The sequence below is a fragment of the Triticum aestivum genome, chromosome 7D (assembly GCF_018294505.1).
Source record: "Triticum aestivum cultivar Chinese Spring chromosome 7D, IWGSC CS RefSeq v2.1, whole genome shotgun sequence".
Taxonomy (NCBI): domain Eukaryota; kingdom Viridiplantae; phylum Streptophyta; class Magnoliopsida; order Poales; family Poaceae; genus Triticum; species Triticum aestivum.
In genome coordinates this window covers 421,026,109-421,044,122 of record NC_057814.1, presented here as the reverse complement: position 1 = coordinate 421,044,122, position 18,014 = coordinate 421,026,109, and the positions used below count along the sequence as shown (strand labels likewise).

Below are 18,014 nucleotides of genomic sequence, written 5' to 3'. Positions count from 1 at the left end.
ACATACTCAGAATGTCTGGGTTGCACAACCGCTTGTCTCAGCTGGGAGTTAATCTCCCGGATGACGCGGTCATTGATAGAATCCTCCAGTCGCTTCCACCAAGCTACAAGAGCTTTGTGATGAACTACAATATGCAGGGGATGGAAAAGACCATTCCTGAAGTATATTCAATGCTGAAATCAGCGGAAGGGGAGATCAGAAAAGAACATCAAGTGTTGATGGTGAATAAAACCACTAAGTTCAAGAAGGGCAAGGGTAAGAAGAACTTCAAGAAGGACGGCAAGGGAGTTGCCGCGCCCGGTAAGCCAGTTACTGGGAAGAAGTCAAAGAATGGACCCAAGCCTGAAACTGAGTGCTTTTATTGCAAGGGAAGTGGTCACTGGAAGCGGAACTGCCCCAAGTACTTAGCGGACAAGAAGGCCGGCAACACCAAAGGTATATGTGATATACATGTAATTGATGTGTACCTTACCAGTACTCGTAGTAGCTCCTGGGTATTTGATACCGGTGCGGTTGCTCATATTTGTAACTCAAAACAGGAACTACGGAATAAACGGAGACTGGCGAAGGACGAGGTGACGATGCGCGTCGGGAATGGTTCCAAGGTCGATGTGATCGCCGTCGGCACGCTACCTCTGCATCTACCCACGGGATTAGTTTTAAACCTCAATAATTGTTATTTAGTGCCAGCTTTGAGCATGAACATTGTATCTGGATCTCGTTTAATTCGAGATGGCTACTCATTTAAATCCGAGAATAATGGTTGTTCTATTTATTTGAGAGATATGTTTTATGGTCATGCCCCGCTGGTCAATGGTTTATTTTTGATGAATCTCGAACGTGATGTTACACATATTCATAGTGTGAATACCAAAAGATGTAAAGTTGATAACGATAGTCCCACATACTTGTGGCACTGCCGCCTTGGTCACATTGGTGTCAAGCGCATGAAGAAGCTCCATGCAGATGGACTTTTGGAGTCTCTTGATTACGAATCATTTGACACGTGCGAACCATGCCTCATGGGTAAGATGACCAAGACTCCGTTCTCCGGAACAATGGAGCGAGCAACCAACTTATTGGAAATCATACATACCGATGTGTGCGGTCCAATGAGTGTTGAGGCTCGCGGAGGATATCGTTATGTTCTCACTCTCACTGATGACTTAAGTAGATATGGGTATGTCTACCTAATGAAACACAAGTCTGAAACCTTTGAAAAGTTCAAGGAATTTCAGAGTGAGGTTGAGAATCAACGTGACAGGAAAATAAAATTCTTACGATCAGATCGTGGTGGAGAATATTTAAGTCACGAATTTGGTACACACTTAAGGAAATGTGGAATAGTTTCACAACTCACGCCGCTGGAACACCTCAGAGAAACGGTGTGTCCGAACGTCGTAATCGCACTCTATTGGATATGGTGCGATCTATGATGTCTCTTACCGATTTACCGCTCTCATTTTGGGGATATGCTTTAGAGACTGCCGCATTCACTTTAAATAGGGCTCCGTCGAAATCCGTTGAGACGACACCGTATGAATTATGGTTTGGGAAGAAACCTAAGCTGTCGTTTCTAAAAGTTTGGGGATGCGATGCTTATGTCAAGAAACTTCAACCTGAAAAGCTCGAACCCAAATCGGAAAAATGCGTCTTCATAGGATACCCTAAGGAAACTATTGGGTACACCTTCTACCTCAGATCCGAAGGCAAGATCTTCGTTGCCAAGAACGGGTCCTTTCTAGAGAAGGAGTTTCTCTCGAAAGAATTGAGTGGGAGGAAAGTGGAACTTGATGAGGTGATAGTCACCCCTTCCGAACCGGAAAGTAGCGCAGCGCGGGAAAATGTTCCTGTGGTGCCTACACCGACTGGGGAGGAAGTTAATGATGATGATCATGAAGCTTCGGATCAAGTTACACTGAACTTCGTAGGTCCACAAGGACACGTTCCGCACCAGAGTGGTACGGCAACCCTGTCCTGGAAATCATGTTGTTAGACAACGGTGAACCTTCGAACTATGAAGAAGCGATGGCGGGCCCGGATTCCGACAAATGGCTAGAAGCCATGAAATCCGAGATAGGAATCCATGTATGAAAACAAAGTATGGACTTTGACTGACTTGCCCGATGATCGGCGAGCCATAGAAAACAAATGGATCTTTAAGAAGAAGACGGACGCGGATGGTAATGTGACCATCTACAAGGCTCGACTTGTCGCTAAGGGTTATCGACAAGTTCAAGGGGTTGACTACGATGAGACTTTCTCACCCGTAGCGAAGCTGAAGTCCGTCCGAATCATGTTAGCAATTGCCGCATACTATGATTATGAGATATGGCAGATGGACGTCAAAACGGCATTCCTTAACGGCTTCCTTAAGGAAGAGTTGTATATGATGCAGCCGGAAGGTTTTGTCGATCCTAAGAATGCTAACAAAGTATGCAAGCTCCAGCGCTCAATCTATGGGCTGGTGCAAGCATCTCGGAGTTGGAACATTCGCTTTGATGAGATGATCAAAGCGTTTGGGTTTACACAGACTTATGGAGAAGCCTGTGTTTACAAGAAAGTGAGTGGGAGCTCTGTAGCATTTCTCATATTATATGTGGATGACATATTATTGATGGGAAATGATATAGAATTCTTGGAAAGTATAAAGGCCTATTTGAATAAGTGTTTTTCAATGAAGGACCTTGGAGAAGCTGCTTATATATTAGGCATCAAGATCTATAGAGATAGATCAAGACGCCTCATTGGTCTTTCACAGAGTACATACCTTGACAAGATATTGAAGAAGTTCAATATGGATCAGTCCAAGAAGGGGTTCTTGCCTGTATTGCAAGGTGTGCAATTGAGCACGGCTCAATGCCCGACCACGGCAGAAGATATAGAAAAGATGAGTGTCATCCCCTATGCCTCGGCCATAGGGTCTATTATGTATGCCATGCTGTGTACCAGACCTGATGTAAACCTTGCCGTAAGTTTGGTAGGAAGGTACCAAAGTAATCCCGGCATGGAACACTGGACAGCGGTCAAGAATATCCTGAAGTACCTGAAGAGGACTAAGGATATGTTTCTCGTTTATGGAGGTGACGAAGAGCTCGTCGTAAAGGGTTACGTCGACGCTAGCTTCGACACAGATCTGGATGACTCGAAGTCACAGACCGGATACGTGTATATTTTGAATGGAGGAGCAGTAAGCTGGTGCAGTTGCAAGCAAAGCGTCGTGGCGGGATCTACATGTGAAGCGGAGTACATGGCAGCCTCGGAGGCAGCACAGGAAGCAGTCTGGATGAAGGAGTTCATTACCGACCTAGGGGTGATTCCCAATGCGTCGGGCCCGATGACTCTCTTCTGTGACAACACTGGAGCTATTGCCCTTGCGAAGGAGCCCAGGTTTCACAGGAAGACCAGGCATATCAAGCGTCGCTTCAACTCCATTCGTGAAAGTGTTCAAAATGGAGACATAGATATTTGTAAAGTACATACGGACCTGAATGTAGCAGATCCGTTGACTAAACCTCTCCCTAGAGCAAAACATGATCAACACCAGGACGCAATGGGTGTTCGATTCATCACAATGTAACTAGATTATTGACTCTAGTGCAAGTGGGAGACTGTTGGAAATATGCCCTAGAGGCAATAATAAATGGTTATTATTATATTTCTTTGTTCATGGTAATTGTCTATTGTTCATGCTATAATTGTGTTATCCGAAAATCGTAATACATGTGTGAATACATAGACCACAACGTGTCCCTAGTAAGCCTCTAGATGACTAGCTCGTTGATCAACAGATAGTCATGGATTCCTGACTATGGACATTGGATGTCATTGATAACGGGATCACATCATTAGGAGAATGATGTGATGGACAAGACACAATCCTAAGCATAGCATAAAAGATCGTGTGGTTTCGTTTGCTAGAGCTTTTCCAATGTCAAGTATCTTTTCCTTAGACCATGAGATCGTGCAACTCCCGGATACCGTAGGAGTGCTTTGGGTGTGCCAAACGTCACAACGTAACTGGGTGACTATAAAGGTGCACTACGGGTATCTCCGAAAGTGTCTGTTGGGTTGGCACGGATCGAGACTGGGATTTGTCACTCCGTATGACGGAGAGGTATCTCTGGGCCCACTCGGTAATGCATCATCATACTGAGCTCTATGTGACTAAGGCGTTAGTCACGGGATCATGCATTGCGGTATGAGTAAAGAGACTTGCCGGTAACGAGATTGAACAAGGTATTGGGATACCGACGATCGAATCTCGGGCAAGTAAAATACCGATTGACAAAGGGAATTGCATACGGGATTGATTGAATCCTCGACATCGTGGTTCATCCGATGAGATCATCGTGGAACATGTGGGAGCCAACATGGGTATCCAGATCCCGCTGTTGGTTATTGACCGGAGAGGCGTCTCGGTCATGTCTGCATGTCTCCCGAACCCGTAGGGTCTACACACTTAAGGTTCGGTGACGCTAGGGTTGTAGAGATATGTGTATGCGGAAACCCAAAAGTTGTTCGGAGTCCCGGATGAGATCCCGGACGTCACGAGGAGTTCCGGAATGGTCCGGAGGTAAAGAATTATATATAGGAAGTCAAGTTTCGGCCACCGGGAAAGTTTCGGGGGTTACCGGTATTGTACCGGGACCACCGGAAGGGTCCCGGGGGTCCACCGGGTGGGGCCACCTATCCCGGAGGGCCCCGTGGGCTGAAGTGGGAAGGGAACCAGCTCCTAGTGGGCTGGGCGCCCCCCCATGGGCCTCCCCCCATGCGCCTAGGGTTGGGAACCCTAGGGTGGGGGGCTTCCCACTTGCCTTGGGGGGTAAGTCACGCCCCCTGGCCGCCGCCCCCCACCCTAGATGGGTTCTGGCCGGCGCCCCCCCTCCCAGGGGGCCTATATAAAGGGGGGAGGGAGGGCAGTAGGATTACAGCCTTGGGCGCCTCCCTCTCCCCCTGCAACACCTCTCTCTCTCGTATATGCTCGGCGAAGCCCTGCCGGCATCCCGCTACATCCACCACCACGCCGTCGTGCTGCTGGATCTCCATCAACCTCTCCTTCCCCCTTGCTAGATCAAGAAGGAGGAGACGTTGCTGCACCGTACGTGTGTTGAACGCGGAGGTGCCGTCCGTTCGGCACTCGGTCATCGGTGATTTGAATCACGGCGAGTACGACTCCGTCATCCACGTTCATTGGAATGCTTCCGCTCGCGATCAACAAGGGTATGTAGATGCACTCCTTTCCCCTCGTTGCTAGTATACTCCATAGATGCATCTTGGTGAACGTAGGAAAATTTTAAAATTATGCTACGATTCCCAACACTTAGCTGCAGTCCAGTACTCGCCTAAGTTTGAAAAATCCTACCGAGTGATGAGCAAGCGTCTCACTCGGGGGCTTAGCTGCAGTCCAGTACTCGCCTAAGTTTGAAAAATCCTACCGAGTGATGAGCAACCCTCCCACTCGGGGGCTTAGCTGCAGTCCAGTACTCGCCTAAGTTTGAAAAATCCTACCGAGTGGTGAGCAACCCTCTCACTCGGAGGCTTAGCTGCAGTCCAGTACTCGCCTAAGTTTGAAAAATCGTACCGAGTGGTGAGCAACCCTCCCACTCGGGGGCTTAGCTGCAGTCCAGTACTCGCCTAAGTTTGAAAAATCCTACCGAGTGGTGAGCAACCCTCCCACTCGGGGGCTTAGCTGCAGTCCAGTAGTCACCTAAGTTTGAAACCTTCTCCTTCGGAGCTGCATCACAAGTACAACGTACGCTCCATCCCAGTCCGCAAGGACGGCGAGGTGCAGGTCGACTGAAACCTTCTCCTTCGGAGCTGCGCCACAAGTACAACGTGCGCTCCGTCCCTATCCGCAAGGACGACGAGGTACAGGTCGACTGAAACCTTCTCCTTCGGAGCTGCGCTACAAGTACAACGTGCGCTCCATCCCTATCCGCAAGGACGACGAGGTGCAGGTCGACCGCAACCTTCTCCTCGGGGATGCACCGTAAGTACAATAGCTGCATCCCAAGTACAAAGATTATTCCAATTGAAAAGAAAATTCCACTCGAAGGCAAACACAAGCATATTCAGAGATAAACCAAGTTCAGATAAATCCTAAAGTTCCGGACGATGGATCAAAAGTATTCGAGCATCAAGCCCGAAGAAGTTTAACGATTACACAATCACTCGGCATTCTAAGGCAAATAAAGGTGGAGCATAATGTTTTTCGGTCACGCGTCAGGAGAAGGACTGGCTGGGTCGCAGAAACTGTCAAGATCTATGCTGTCTGCAATGCGAGTGGCGGTGTCAAGGAAAGTGTCCATGAAGGATTGGAAGGTGTGCCTCTTTGTGTTAGCGACCTTGAACTCCGCCAGCTTGTCTTCTTTGACGTCTTTACAGTGCACTCGGACCAAGGATAACGCGACATCAGCGCCATAGCGAGCAGATGACTTCTTCCACTCTTGCACTCGGTCAGGTATTTGATTCAGTCGAGCCATCAGAGACTCGAGGTCTTGAGACAGTTCCGCCTGAGGCCAGAGTTCAGTATCAACCCGAGTCATCGCTGCCTTCAGGCGAGCAAGATAAGCAACCGCGCTGTCCATGCGAGATTCCAACCGCAGCACGTTCATCGCAACATCATCCTTGACTGGACAATTTATGGGATCGAGACCCGTCTCGACCCGCCCAGTTTTTGCTTCAAAGTCTTGGCAAAGCTCTACACAGTCGAGTAAATGGTGAGTCGACGATATAATCAAGCTTGACAGTCGACCGTAATAAGTCAGTCAATCATCAGTACCTTCAAGTTTTAGGACCAGCTTTGCAGCAAGCTGGCCCAGATAAGACTCCAACTCGCCCTTCTTGGCCTTGAGGCTCCCAAGCTCATCAGTCAGCTTGTCCTTGTCTTTCTTCAGTCGCTCGACCTCCCGATTGGCGTCAGAGACAGCAGTCTTCAGTTTGGAGTTCTCCTCTTCTAACTTGCCGACTGAAGCAAGCTTCTTGTCAGCAAGCGCCGTTTTCTCTCGCGCTTCCTTCTGAGCAGCAGCAAGATCCAGATCCTTCTTCTCCAAAGCCTGCTTCATTTTCTCTAAAGAAATAACATTCTTCAGACGAGCCTGGAGTTGACGGTTTTCACTACATACATCTACTCGAGTGGAGTCACTCGGTTCAAAAAATGGAAAGGAAAGGGCCGGCAGTGAGAAAGACAGTTGACGATTGGTTACCTCCCATGGCAGCTACTTCATCACGAGCAGTCTTGAGATTCTTCTGGGCCAATTCCAGATCAAGGTTGAGGCTGATTTGCTGCTTGTTCATTGCGGAAAGCTGAGCCCCAAGATCACAAGATTTCTGCAGTATAAGCCATATCAGTTGACCGAGATAAAAAGACATCATAGTGATAACTACTCTAAGACTACCGCCGAATCAAACATTCAACGGCAGTCTCGGGGACTACACCCAGTGGGTGCACTTGGCGTGCCCCCACTAGTTTGAATAAACACTCGACATGGTCTGCCCAGTGCGAGAGTAAAAAAAAGAGCAGTTCTCAGACCATAGTCGACTGCTCGCAGTCAACCACGGTCTTGGGGACTACACCCAGTGGGTGCACTTAGCGTGCCCCCACTGGCTCTGGTGTCATTCGACCTGGCCAGTCCAGACCGAGTGACAAAATTCAGATTCTCAGACCACAGTCGACTGCCCGCAGTCAACTATGGTCTCGGGGACTACACCCAGTGGGTGCACTAAGAGTGCCCCCACTAGTTCAAAGATTCAATCCAAGACGACTCAAATTGACTTGTGCAACTTCAAAACAGTCACACCCCAGTGGGTGATCGGACGAGAAATATGATCAATCGGAAATCAACTAACCTGGACATTGGTCTGCAGAGCTGCTCCGGCGTTGAAGGCCATCTGACTGGCCTCATGCACCACTTTCATTTGCCCATCACAAGGTTCAACTGAAGAAGAGCTTCCTTGGCGGCAGACGGTGGGTCGTCCGGGATTTGATACGCAGTGAAAAGCGATGAAGGCAGAGCAGTCGGAACAACCGCTGGGTCTGATGCGTGGAGTTGTATTGGTGCAGCAGAAGTCTGAGCAGCTGGTCCTGATGGGTAATCAGTCGACAGCGGGATAGCGAAAGTGACACTAGTACGTGCCGGATCTGTCGATCGCTCGACTGCCGTCCCAGGCATCTCAGTCGACTGAGGAACCTGGGCCTCAGACGCTTTCCCGCTCAGTTCCTTGTCCCTCCTCCTCCTTCCCCTCAGCGGTACTTCTTCTTCATCGTCCGGGAGCACAACAACGTCCCGTGGTGCTGCAACAAACAGAGAAAGTCAAAGAGATAGCTGACAAACAATCCAGTCGTCCAAATAAACTCGAGTCGGGCAGACTTACTGGCTTTGGAGGTAGCTGCGTCGTCGGTTTCCTCGTCGTATGGGGTCTTCTCGATATCCATATCAGTCGCAGCCGAGGCCGGGCTGTAAAGGTTCATCATCCACTCGGTCAGTACAAGAGAATCGGTCAGAACAAGAAAATACAGGGAGAACATTTACCCAGAAGCAACAGGAACGTCCATCTTGATTCTAGGCAAGGTCTTCCGAGCCTTCGAAGGATTGATCTTGGGCTGCTTGGTGACCTTCTCAGCCAATTCTGGAGTCGAAGACCGAGCGCGCTTTTGAGATGGAGCGCTCGAGGCCACAGCCTTGCCGCGCCTGCCCGCGGGATCATGATGCTACTTGGATCGGCGTTCGGAACAAGGTGGTGAGTCGGCTACCTCCTCGTCGTCCGACTCATCGCTCTCATCTTCATCATCGTCGGCTGGTGACTCCCACTCGCCGCTCTCCTCCGCGCTGTCCTCGCCTTCATGGTCCTGCTCCAGAGCTTGTTCGCCATTGGGCATTGAGTACATCTCTGTATAAATCTACAAAACAAGGAGCCGAGTGGAAATCAGTCGGATCAACAAACAGTCAGAAAACACATCCAAATTCAATCAGTTGTAATGGCCAATCCTTGTCTGGCTGGTTGCTGTCGCTGAAAGGTTTGACTCTCCTGGCGCCCCTGGGGTTGTCCTTGTTCCCGGTGATGCCCCTCAGCCACTCGGCCACTGTTTTGGCCTCCACCTCCTCCGGATGAACCCGAGCGGTATCACCAGCCCCGGAATACATCCACATGGAATGATCACGAGCTTGGAGTGGCTGAATGCGCCGACTGAGGAACACCTCCAGCAGATCCATGCCGGTGACACCTTGGTTGATCAGTTGAACTACCCTCTCGACCAACATGCCCGTCTCCGCCTTCTCTGCGGCGGTCACTTTCAACGAATATGGAGTTTGAACACGATCAAAAGATAAAGGGGGAAGTCCAGTCGACTGGCCTGGGGTCACGATATCCTGGCAATAGAACCAGGTCGACTGCCAGCCCCTGACCGACTCAGGAAGAGTCATCGAAGGGAAGGAAATCCTCTTCCTCTTCTGAATACCCAGACCCCCACACATCTGGATAACATGGGTTTTTTCGTCGTTCGAGTTCGCTATCTTCACTGTTTGGGAGCGGATAGTGAAAATGTGCTTGAAAAGACCCCAGTGTGGTCGACACCCTAGGAAATTCTCGCACATGGACACAAATGCGGCGAGATATGTGATGGTGTTGGGAGTGAAGTGATGGAGTTGAGCCCCGAAGAAATTCAAGAAACCTCGAAAGAAGGGGTGTGGAGGAAGCGAGAAGCCGCGGTCGACATGAGTGGCGAGCAGAACACACTCACCCGGTCGCGGCTGTGGCTCCGTTTCCCCCTCCGGCAGCCGCGCAGACTCATGGACGATCAGCCCTAACTCAGCCATATCGTCCAAGTCTTCCTGCCGAAGTGAGGATCGGATCCAATCTCCCTGGATCCAACCCGATGGCAGCCCCGAGCGCGATGAAGATCCCCGATTCATCTTCTTGCTTTTCGCCGCCCCCGTCGCCTTCTTCGCGCGTTCCAGCACCGCCGTCTTCTCCTTCCCCATGGCGGCGGAGCGGCGGCGTCGAGAGTGGAGAAGCCGAACGAGGCAAAGGAGCAAGAGGAAGAAGGAGAATGGGCACGCACAGTGCGGATGCCTCGGCCTTGCCCTTTTTAAAGGCCTACTTCCGAGTGGCTGACGCGTGGGTCCGGATGATCCTGTCAAATCCCTTAAACAGTCGAACACGGGATACGTGGCGAAAAAGGTGGCACAGAAATCGAAACGTCCTACTTATCTACTCCGCTTACCACGGCGCGCTCCCACCAAAATTTCGAATCTCGCGAAATCCGGGATCCTCTGCAACCGATCACGCCAATGATTTCATGTCAAAGATAACACTCGACGGATGACGTTATAAAACTAGTCGGTCATTTCTGAATTGATCAAGGCGACTGAAACGAAGCCGAAGTTCCAACAACTGGCCTCCATTTGGAGCTGAAAGCAAGAGTCAAAGCAAGGTCAACTTCAACCTTCTTTTCACTCAGACCTCAATCCATTCGGGGGCTAATGATGAGGACATAGACCTGGGGTAGGGTAATAGGCCTGACCTATACCTCCTACCTAAGGTCCTTGTCCTAGAAGCAAAGAGGTTCAGGAGTAAATAGAGGGGATCCAACGAAGGTGTCGAGTGCAATCCACTCGACCTACCATTCACTCGGAGACCCCCCCCCTCTATTTAGGTCACTCGACCACTAAACCACTCGACGTGCAGAACACCTAAAGCCACTCCGCGCAGCAACGGTCGGGCATTTACTCTTAGACTTAATAGTCATTTATATTACTTTACTGCAGACGTTACCTGTAATGCTCCCTCTTTATGAACATTGAACCCTGTGTAACGGAGGGGAGCTGGGGTCCTGGCGCACTCTATATAAGCCACCCCCCTCCTCTGGGACAAGGGTTCGCACCCCCTGTAACACACACACACGCATATAATCCAGTCGACCGCCTCCGGGCTCCGAGACGTAGGGCTGTTACTTCCTCTGAGAAGGGCCTGAACTCGTAAAACTCGTGCGTACAGCTTCTCCATAGCTAGGACCTTGCCTCTACATCCCTACCCCCCGTTCTACTGTCAGACTTAGAACCACGACAGCACTCCCCCGAGAATGTGAACTTTTGTGACATCCTAGCTTAGTAGGAATGATAGACTACTCATATCAACCAGTTGCACCTTCTTTTTCAAAAGCTCATCTCCAAAGAACCTCCAAGATAAGCATGCTTGGCATGGAGTGATTTGAGGATGGGTGGTCGACTGGGAAGTTGGTCCCGGGTGCACACAGGTGAGCACAAAGTGTGCAGGAAAGACTAGTTGGTATGTGGGCCAATCGAGATCCTGCAATGTGTAACGATTGGGGGCACCAGTGGATATGGCGGGGAGCTTTACGACTTTGAGATAAATCTTCATTTGACTTGTGGTTATTTCGTTCCCCTACCTCCACCTTGTGTAGCTTGCTTTGTCTTATCATATAGGTTGTATCACCGTAGTTGCATTTCTCGATAACCTAATTAATATTCACATTCCTATATTTGCTAAAACAAGATAAATATTTGCAGTGCCTATTTAACTCCCTTAGTCAATAGCTTCAATCATTTCAAACAAAAAGACTTTAGAGTTCACACTTAGGTAGAAAACCGACCTAGGGAGGGATTCAGACCCCCTGCCCCCATCGTTTGGTTGGCTGAACCCTCTCCACTCTTGTCCCTCCTTAAATACCCCCTTAGGGTGACTAGGGTTTGGGTATTGTTTGCTTGAGTGTTAATGTTTGCTACTCTTAGCCATGGGCATGAGAGTCGATGAGACCTCATTTACTAACCCCACTTTCTCAAACAATTACTTCATCTTAAATCCTTAATTTAGATTGCATATCTTACTGTTTTGTTATTTGACTGATCTTATGATCATATTAACATGTTTCTAGCATTGTCAGTAACCATACTTGAATTGGTTTAGCAATTGCTCAAGTGCACCATCAGTATTCAACGCACTCATGTCGTCAAAGTGTCCTCCAACAATATCGATCTCATCTCATCAAAAGACGGTCCTATTTTTGTACCTATCAAAAGTACATAGATCTTCTATTGTACCGGCACATTTGGTTCATATAAGTCAGAAAACCAAACATGACTAGGAAAACCAAGAAGGTGGAAGTGAATGATGGGATGATCAGTCCATGTATTAATGTGATTAAAGAACTTTTGTCATCCGAGTTGGGAGAATACAAGGTCATTACCTTGGATAAATAAGCATGCTCTAGGGGAAAATAAATCCAAAGGTAAACCCTTGAGTAAGTCGGCTATTCATTGGTTCTTTCAATGATACATCTTATTATGGTATTTTTAATCTTGGCTCGAGTATAAGTGTGATATCCTACTCAAACTTCGAAGAGATTGATAAGGGTATGTACCATTATGAGATAAGATCAACTAATATCTCCATGAAATTCATGATGGCATTCTTTTGTGTGTTCATCTCTTGGTTGGAGGTTTTATTTATCCCGTGCTTTTTTGTTATCGAAATGCCTAAACATCTGTTTTGCACAATTATTTTTGTGAGACTATCTTTGAACACTACATAAGCAATTATTGATTGCAGACATGAGAGTATTACACCCCTATTCAGACAAGACAATGCGGAATTTTCCGGTCTCGAAGTTCAATAATAAACCATTTTTGTTGGGTTCCTAGAGAAAGAGATACAATAGTACACCTTAATCATCTTGGTGTTCCATCCGACAACCTTGAAAGGAGTCTTCTAGGAAATGAAGAATGCCTCAAGGATGTGGAAAAAGGTGGATTTAATGAACTACTTAATAAAGCTTCATTAGTGCAAGCATGTGTGAGACTTGGGGACTGAGGGATGATGAAAAACCACACAATGGATCTTAAACCGTTGTTAGAAGAACTCAAATATGGTTCTCTATGAAACTTAAAAATAATGTGTGATTCTAATTGCTTAACTTTTAGCACATGAGTAGGGTCAACTTATGAATATATTGAGGATCGACATGCATTTGAATACTCCATGATTAACCTAATAAGGTATAGACCCCCTCATTGTGTGCCCATATTTTTTTTTCTAAAAGGAGTGAAGCTCATGATAAAGCATTAGCATCATCTGAGTCCTAGAATGAAAGAAGTGTTGAGAAAAATAGGTAATTAGGCTACTTGAGGCAGTAACTATTCTCCCTTGTCCTATTGCAAATGGGTAAGCCCAGTTTATTGCGTTTCTAAGAATGGAGGTTTTTACAACTATTCCTAATAAACACAATGAACCAATATTGACTAGAATAATTACTAGATATAGAATATGTATTGATTACATGAAATCTAACAGAGAGATGCGCAAGGATCATTGCACACTTTCACTGCTCGGTCAAATGTTTGAGAGGCTTTCCAAGTACTCTCACTTTTTTACCTTGATGGGTATTCTTGATTCTCTCAAATTTTCATCCATCTGGAAGAACATGAGAGGATCATATTCACTTGTCATTTCGATCTGTATGCTTATATGTGTATTGTTTTCTGGTCTATTTAATGGTTATAGGCGTATACCCTTTGGGTTTCTTACAATACATCAGTCGTGCACAAACCCGAAAGATTTTGAAGAGTCGCATCAGCGAAACACCTTAATAGGTGAGAACTTCCGACCACTACCGCCACCTCTTGCAAGGCAAGAAGCTGAACTGTTGCTTTTATGGATCTAGAGAAGAAGACCAAGAGCACAATGAAACCTGAAATACAATATAGTAGACAGTACTGCCAAAGTTAAGAGGGGTGTAATAGTTGAATGGATAGGGTCCAAATAACGGTAGCTCTATGATTTCAACAACAAAGGTTGTGCTATGGTGGGGATAGTTAAAGCCAGATGACAATTAATTTATGCCTCTCCACTGAGACGATGGTGGTATGCATATCTAAGGGACCGAGTATGGAACAGATGCCTGAATTTAGAGTTTGGGCTAGTCGATTATTCATCGATCTTTGAAATCTGATCAAACGGACACAAAACAACCATATACAATAGAAATCAACTGGCCAAAATTTGCATTCAACCGATTTCCCTCACATAGCCCAACTCATGCATTTGCTCATAAATGACCAGAAGGCCCAAAACATCAATTAGGCTGAAGTAGCCTACAGCCCGAACACAATAACAACATAAAAAGGCACACCTGTAAGAAAAACTTTAAGAACAAATGCCTTGGTATTACCCTTAAAAGAAGAAAAAAATTGAAATAAAAAAACTAAAACAAATTAAAATATTGAAGTTTTCTAAGAAGACCTTGACAAAATTGATTGACCCGGAACAGGGCCAAGTTAGAAATTCAGCCTAAGAAGCCACGAGACAACGCAAGAGAAAAAATAGCACAAATCTTAACAAAAGAATGAATGGTTAGAAGGACTTACCCAAATTTAAAAAACATGCAACTTACATATAGCTAAAGTGCACATATAAACATAACGGTGAAAACCCCTTAATCCTACTCTCCAAGCATTGATCAGGCTTTCCCCTGCCTCCTGGCACTAGAGAGGTCTTTTTTTTTGAACCGGGTTATCCCATTTCCATTACTGAGAACGGAAATACATCGGTCTTACAAGACCGAATTGGAGAGGTCACCTGAGGTGAGGACCGGCGGAAAAACATAAACAACGATGTCTTCCTCATCTTGGTGGGTGTTTTTGTTTATGCAGGTTTGGTCCGTTACCAAGCAAGCTATTCGATCTATCCAGGACAAGCGCCGGAATCGCTCTTATGACTTGGGGGGTTCGTCGACATCGTTACCCTGACTCCCTAGAGTGGAATAATTCATCCGTTACATGGATGATAAGATCTCTGATCCATCTTTGTCTGATTCCGCTTGCGCTCCTCCAATAATGTTTGAATGCGTTGAGAAAAAATACATTTGTATGGAATATTTTTATCCGCTGTTGCTCTCTGAAAGACATGCAAGTTTGAAGTTCAAAATGGTCTTGAGGCAGTAGTTGGGCTCTGATCAATACAGACGTGGACATGATCTCCTTCTAACAATAAACAAAACAAGCGTCCATATATGATATATCCACGTACGCCTCGATCGTCAGGTCTTCCATGGAAATTATGATCCAAAGTTTAATGGTCAAGCCACTCAAGTAAATTAAGTGCTTCATTCGCAAAAAAAATAAAAATTGCTTACTGTGCGACAGATAAGCGTATGCGTTTACACCTAATCATCAATCCCCCACAAAGAGTGCGTCCCACTCCCAAATCCACCTTTGGATCACCATCTCCTTTTTCACTCACGTCGATCGGCCGCAAGTGGAGACGGAGGTCGATCGTGTCGTGTGAGCCGTGAGCGAGCTCGTCCGCCCCCTTTATCACACGCTGCGCGCCGCGCGTTCATGCCACCTCCACCCACTTGTAAAGCGAGCCAGCCCCTCTCTCCTTCCCTCTCTCATCCATTTCTTGCTGCTCTGATCGAAGCAAAAAAGGGAAAGCTATAAAGATGGCGAGGCACATCCAAGCCGATCACGAGCCTGCAGATGACAGTGGTGGTGCTGCTGGTGCCGCGCTCGTGCTGTGGGACTGCGGCAGCGCGCTCTACGACTCGTACGAGCTCACCGCCTTCAAGCGCCAGCTCGACGCCGCCGTGCTCGCCGGCCGCTCGCTCTCCATGCCGCACCTCCCCGCCGCCAGCCCGGCCGTTCAGCCAGCCGGCCGCAGGAAGCGCGCGAGGCGGCTCCCCGCCCTGCTCCGGAGGCTCTTCTCCAAGGTGCTGCGGCTGGCGTCGGCGCGCGGGGCGAGACACGACCGCTACCGGGCGTACGAGGGGTACGGCCACGGCGGCTACAGCGGCACGGGGTCGCCGTGGTCCGGGGCGCTGACGTCCATCCCGGAGGAGAGCGGCGGCAGCCCGGAGGCGGGATCGTCCCCGGTCGTCCCCGGCCCGAGCGCGCTGCGCAGGGCACAGTCGGAGCGGTTCATCGGCAGCAAGACGGCGACCCCCATGGTGCAATTCGATGTCGTCTTGTAGTTGTAGCTCGTATGTGCATGGGGTAGTAGTAGTTACTTAGGTATCAGACCATCACAAGCCTGTAAGATACCTGTATACTGCAGAATATGCACTCTGCAGTGAGTTCTTCTGTGCTGCTGTACATACAGTGTTCGTGTAAGAATTTACAGGTGACAACTAATGAAGTGCGGCCATGGCAAAATAGCTTGTGGCCGTTTTTTTTTTACACGGCAAAGTATAGCTCTTGCGACAAATTGGAACTTGGAAGCACGGTGGTTGAGGAGGATGCTTTCTCGTTGACATCACTAGTGAGGTCAGGTGGGCATCTGTTTTTGTCACTCCCATGTGGTAATCCGTTACGCGCATACTCACGGGGTCACCGTGTTCAATTTTCTTCTCTGTCAGTTCCAAGATACGTAAGCAAATCAGATGAGCCATCGGCAAGCGCAGCTCTCCTCCCATCCATGGCCTGAATCTTGTCTTCAGGCCATGGATGCGAGGAGGGAAAGGATCGCGAGAAAGACTGCCTTGGAGCCTGTCAGCGCCAAAGGTGACGGCCGTGTGCAAAGTAATTTGCCAGATTTATGTCATAACTTCTGGGTCCTATTTGATTCCCAAAATGTTAACTTGGTATTGAGATGGAATTAGGTAGAGCACCAGCAATTCGTGCATCACAGGTGCAATGGAGAAAACAAGCTCAAATTTATCGACATGGTTTTCCATATATATTCGTGAACTACAAGAGTTACGATGTACTTCCTATGTCTAGATACATTCGTTTGAACGTCAACTAATTCCGGACGGAGGAAGTGCATTCTTTTAAGGAGGAAAGACCCACGACCTCTGCATCAGAACGATGCATACGGTCATTTTATTAAAAGTCTAGCAAACCAAGGTTCACGGTGCAGTACAGCTCGTCGAAGGAGCACAAAAAGTAAAATAAATAAACAACACCACAACCGACAATGAACAAGACAAGACGATTAAACATCTATCATATTAGTGGACCGCCATCCAAACCGGTTGTAGATAGCTCGTGCTACCGTGTTTCATCGGTTGCACCCAGTAATCAAAAGCGCCCTGCAGTCCGTATGAGTGAGTAACGACCACGTACGAATCCAAGCGGACACTCTGTAGATAACCTGCAAGAAATTCAAAAGATTCTATATGTTAAAGATCAAATCATTCTTGCAATTCCATATAGTCCAAAGAAGTGCACATATTCCTATTTGAATACGTCCAACAGTAACTGGCTCCACTCCAGGAAACTATGTCCCAAATAACATGTTGATGCTAACTGGAGGGTTTATGTTAAAGGCTATATGAATCGTACACCAAAGAAGCTTAGCGAGAGGGCAATCAATGAAAAGATGTTGTATTGTTTCATCATTATCACAGAAACAACAACGTGAACTGTATACCCAACTGTGCTTAAACAGATTATCTTTGGTGAGTATCGCTTGTTTGTGAAGAAACCACATGAATATCTTGATTCTCAACGAAACTTTAATTTTCCAAATATGAATTGATCTCGGGATTGGGCCAGTCAGATCCAAGTACATAGATTTTACTGTGAAAACCCCGTTCCTAGTTAATTTTCGATGAAACAAGTCAGGCTGATAAGAAGTTGAACATCCATCAACCTTCGCACAAGATGTAGCCAGGAGTTCCATCTCTCCGCCAGTAGGGATCTCCTGAACTGGATGTTCAAGGGAGGTGACTAATATTGTAGCAATGTAAACCTCCTTACGCTGTACAATATTATACTGAGCGGGATATTGCAAGGCTAAAGGCGTCTCCCCTAACCATATATCTTCCTAAAATCTGGTTGTAATACCATTTCCAACCAAAAAATTTGCTCTGCGAAAAAAGGCATCCTTTGTTTGCATTAGCCCCTTCCAGAATGGCGAGTCGTTATGTCTCACGGTAACCTGGCCTAGAGACTTTGATACTAGATATTTGTTACGTAGGATCTTTACCCACATACCGCTAGTCTCAACCGATAACCTAAATAGCCATTTACTTAATAAGCACTTGTTTTTTTATC

The 18,014-nt window shown here is 47.3% G+C and overlaps 1 protein-coding gene across 1 annotated transcript; it reads left to right on the top strand.

Moving 5' to 3' along the window:
• The first annotated feature begins 15,310 nt into the window (after positions 1-15,310).
• Positions 15,311-16,173, top strand: LOC123169066 (uncharacterized). The gene has a single exon (XM_044586912.1). It carries the CDS (start codon positions 15,461-15,463, stop codon positions 15,986-15,988), a length of 528 nt encoding a protein of 175 aa, XP_044442847.1. The 5' UTR covers positions 15,311-15,460; the 3' UTR covers positions 15,989-16,173.
• The last annotated feature ends 1,841 nt before the right edge of the window (positions 16,174-18,014 follow it).

Bases quoted from the DNA above. Each gene is read 5' to 3' on its own strand.
- LOC123169066 (XM_044586912.1), top strand. From the start codon at position 15,461: ATGGCGAGGCACATCCAAGCCGATCACGAGCCTGCAGATGACAGTGGT.